This window comes from Salvelinus sp. IW2-2015, linkage group LG4q.2 (genome assembly GCF_002910315.2).
Source record: "Salvelinus sp. IW2-2015 linkage group LG4q.2, ASM291031v2, whole genome shotgun sequence".
Lineage (NCBI taxonomy): Eukaryota > Metazoa > Chordata > Actinopteri > Salmoniformes > Salmonidae > Salvelinus > Salvelinus sp. IW2-2015.
In genome coordinates, this window is record NC_036843.1 from 24,317,859 (window position 1) to 24,322,113 (window position 4,255).

A 4,255-nucleotide genomic window follows, 5' to 3' on the forward strand; every position below is an offset into this window, starting at 1 on the left:
ACACTTTACATGAAGATATATTTTGGTAACACTACATGAAGATATATTTTGGTAACACTACATGAAGATATATTTTGGTAACACTTTACATGAAGGTATCCTTAAAAAATATTTAATGTAACGTGTTACCCTCTTTTGTTAGATGATATGTAAGGCCCGAGTACATAACAGGTAGCTAAGAGGGACAGTGGAAGCAATAGGAATGTTCCTTGTACTTCACTTACTATCTCCATTGGCAAACTTGAGAGCAGCCGCGTTGGAGTCGTGCACTCTTTCTGCCTGCACAGTGATGTCGGCCTCCACCAGAGCCTGCTTCTGGAGCAGCTCATCCACCTCCAACAGGTGCTTCCCAAAGTCAGGGGAGAGCAGCCGAGCCTGGGGACATGCCACAGGGTCAGAGGTCAGGGGTGAGGGGGAGGGGAGGTCAGGCACAGAAGCATGGGGTGGCAAAGAGGTTAGTTCATTGAGATGGGCCAAACCTAGCAAAGGAATGTTGTAGCATAGCTTGCTTGAGCAGGGGGGAAACTATCATAATGTATTTCTGCAGTTATACACTATGCAAATACACTGAGTATACAAAACATTAAGTACACCTGCTCTTTCCATGTCATACTGACCAGTTGAATCCAGGTGAAAGCTATGATCCTTATTGATGTCACTTGTTAAATCCACTTTAATCAGTGTAGATGAAGAGGAGAAGACAGGTTGAAGAAGGATTGTTAAGCCTTGACAATTGAGACATGAATTGTGTATGAGTGCCATTCAGAGGGTGAATAGGCAAGACAAAATACTTAGATGCCTGTAAACTGGGTATGGTAGTAGGTGCCAGGCGCACAGGTTTGTGTCAAGAACTGCAACGCTGCTTAGTTTTTCACACTCAACAGTTTCCCATCTGTATCAAGAATGGTCCACCACCCAAAGGATATCCAGGCAAATTGACACAACTGTGGGAAGCATTGGAGTCAAAATGGACCAGCATCCCTGTGGAACGCTTTTTTTCAGATTCATAACTTGGCCCATGCTGTGTCTGGTTCCAATTTTTATTTTTTTTATTTTTTTATTTCACCTTTATTTAACCAGGTAGGCTAGTTGAGAACAAGTTCTCATTTGCAACTGCGACCTGGCCAAGATAAAGCATAGCAGTGTGAACAGACAACAGCAGCAGTTACACAGGATAAACAAATAAACAAGTCAATAACATTGGTAGAAAAAAAAGAGAAGTCTATATACAATGGTGCTGAAAGGCATGAGGTAGGCAATAAATCGAATAATTACAATTTAGCAGATTTAACACTGGAGTGATAAATCATCAGATGATCATGTGCAAGAAGAGATACTGGGTGTGCAAAAGAGCAGAAAAGTAAATAAATAAAAGCAGTATGGGGGGTGAGGAAGGTAATTGGGTGGTAGTTTACAGATGGACTATGTACAGCTGCAGCGATCGGTTAGCTGCTCGGATAGCAGATTTTTAAAGTTGTTGAGGGAGTAAAAGTCTCCAACTTCAGAGATTTTGCAATTCGTTCCAGTCGCAGGCAGCAGAGAACTGGAAGGAATGGCTTAGTGGGTTACTTGCACCACCAGGGTAGTGGGTTAGCTTGCAACACCAAGGGTAGTGGTTAGCTTGCAACACCAGGGTTGTGTTAGCTTGCAACACCAGGGTTGTGTTTTAGCTTGCAACACCAGGTTGTGTTTAGCTTGCAACATCAGGGTTGTGGGTTTGATTGCAACATCAGGTGTGGGTTAGCTTGCACACCAGGGTTGTGGGTTAGCTTGCAACACCAGGGTTGTGGTAGCTTGCAACACCAGGGTTGTGTTTAGCTTGCAACACCAGGGTTGTGGGTTAGCTTGCACACACCAGGGTCTGTTTAGCTTGCAAACATCAGGGTTGTGGGTTTGAATTGCAACATCAGGGTTGTGGGTTAGCTTGCCAACACCAGGGTTGGGTTAGCTTGCAACACCAGGGTTCTGTTTAGCTTGCAACACCAGGGTTGTGGGTTAGCTTGCAACACCAGGGTTGTGGTTAGCTTTGCAACACCAGGGTTGTGTTTAGCTTGCAACCACCAGGGTTGTGGGATTTGATTGCACACCAGGGTTTGGGGTTAGCTTGCAACACCAGGGTTGTGGGTTAGCTTGCACACCAGGGTTTCTGTTTAGCTTGCAACACCAGGGTTGTGGGTAGCTTGCAACACCAGGGTTGTGGGTTAGCTTGCACACCAGGGTTGTGTTTAGCTTGCAACACCAGGGTTGTGGGTTAGCTTGCAACCACCAGGTTGTGTTTAGCTTGCAACACAGGGTTGTGGGATTGATTGCAACACCAGGGTTGTGTTTAGCTTGCAACACCAGGGTTGGGGTTTGATTGCAACACCAGGGTTGTGGGTTAGCTTGCAACACCAGGGTTGTGGGTTAGCTTGCAAACACCAGGGTTGTGGGTTACTTGCAACACCAGGGTTGTGGGATTGATTGCAACACCAGGGTTGTGGGATTGATTGCAACACCAGGGTGTGGGTTAGCTTGCAACACCAGGGTTCTATTTAGCTTTGCAACACCAGGGTTGTGGGTTAGCTTGCAACACCAGGGTTGTGGGTTAGCTTGCAACATCAGGGTTGTGGGTTAGCTTGCAACATCAGGGTTGTGGGTTAGCTTGCAACACCAGGGTTGTGTTTAGCTTGCATCACCAGGGTTGTGGGTTTGATTGCAACATCAGGGTTTTGGGTTAGCTTGCAACACCAGGGTTGTGGGTTTGATTGCAACACCAGGGTTATGGGTTTGATTGCAGCAGGGGCCAGGTATAGTAAATACAGTATGCATCAATGTCAATATCTTCCATTTTGTAAGTTGCTTTGGCCATATTGTTATTTTATTATGTGTATTATTAGTATTATCACTGTACCTTCATCCCATCCATCCAGTTGATGATGTACAACATCTCCTGGAAGATCCTCTGCAGGGTGAGGTTCTTGTCCAGGCGTGCCCTGCGAGCTTTCAGCAGCTCCTGTAGGTAATCCCACAGCCTCAGGATGTTGTCCTTACGCACGTCGATGCGCTTGGTGTCGTGGTAACGCTCAGACTCCAGCTCTTTAGCGATGGCCACTATGCCCTGGATGCGTTCCTCGTAGGCAGCGATGTCCGTCTCGATGGCGTCGTGCTTCTTCTTAGCGGCCTCTACCGCCGGCAGGTCGTAGCCGAAGTTGTCCTGAAGGTGGAAGGTATTTCAGATGTGAAGAGACTGTTATGTATGTCTATCTTAATATTTGGGGCAGGTAAGTATTCTGACTTGAGATCTGTGCAAGTTTTCCACACAAGTATCCCACTGACATCAATGAATGGTTTACGCAAAGGTCCAAGTTGCATGCACTTATCTCAGCTTTGAATTGGCCCCAAAATGAACAGTGGGTGTCTGTTTTATTATGTTTTTTTGTTTTTTTTGCTGTCTACGTTCAGGTGAATTCCAGCTGTCAGCCAATCAGAATTCAGGGCTCGGACACCCAGTGTATAATAGTGGACATGTTAAGTCTAATATACCAAGGCTGCCAGCCAATCAGCATTCAGGGCTCGAACCACCAAGTGTATAATAGTGGACATGTTACAGTCTGATATACCACAGCTGTCAGCCAATCAGCATTCAGGGCTCAAACCACCCAGTGTATAATAGTGGACATGTTACGTCTGATATACCATGGCTGTCAGCCAATCAGCATTCAGGGCTCGAACCACCCAATGTATAATAGTGGACATGTTAAGTCTGATATACCATGGCTGCCAACCAATCAGCACTCAGGGCTCGAACCACCCAGTGTATTATAGTGGACATTTACCTGTGCCACCAGTCTCTGGTTCTCCATTAGCCAGGTCTCTCTCATGGAAGCCTTCCTGTCGAAGCGTCTTGCCATCTGCTCCAGTTTCTCCTGACGAATCAGCTCGTCTCTCAGGACACGTTCCCTCTCATGCTCCGCCCACTCCAAATGCTCCCAGGCCTGCAGAGGACAACATGGTTGATTACAAACTTTCAGGACGCTGTCTTTCAAAGATAATTCAAATATATAAATATATAACATAATATATAATATATATAAATAAAAATCCAAAACACTTCACAGATCTTCATTGTAAAGGGTTTAAACACTGTTTCCAATTCTTGTTCAATGAACCATAAACAATTAATGAACATGCACCTGTGGAACGGTCGTTAAGACACTAACAGCTTACAGACGGTAGGCAATTGGGGTCACAGTTATGAAAACTTAGGACACTAAAG

At 45.4% G+C, this 4,255-nt stretch overlaps 1 protein-coding gene across 1 annotated transcript in view; it reads right to left on the reverse strand.

The window, feature by feature from the left end:
• The window catches only part of LOC111963004 (spectrin beta chain, non-erythrocytic 1), a 97,563-nt gene that overhangs the window by 65,790 nt on the left and 27,518 nt on the right, over nucleotides 1-4,255 (reverse strand). Inside the window, exons 11-13 of the mRNA XM_070443299.1 lie at nucleotides 3,816-3,974; nucleotides 2,891-3,193; nucleotides 225-375 (exon numbers count right to left, since the gene is read on the reverse strand). Coding sequence (XP_070299400.1) covers nucleotides 225-375; nucleotides 2,891-3,193; nucleotides 3,816-3,974 — 613 coding nt within the window. The remainder of the gene's footprint in view (nucleotides 1-224; nucleotides 376-2,890; nucleotides 3,194-3,815; nucleotides 3,975-4,255) is intronic.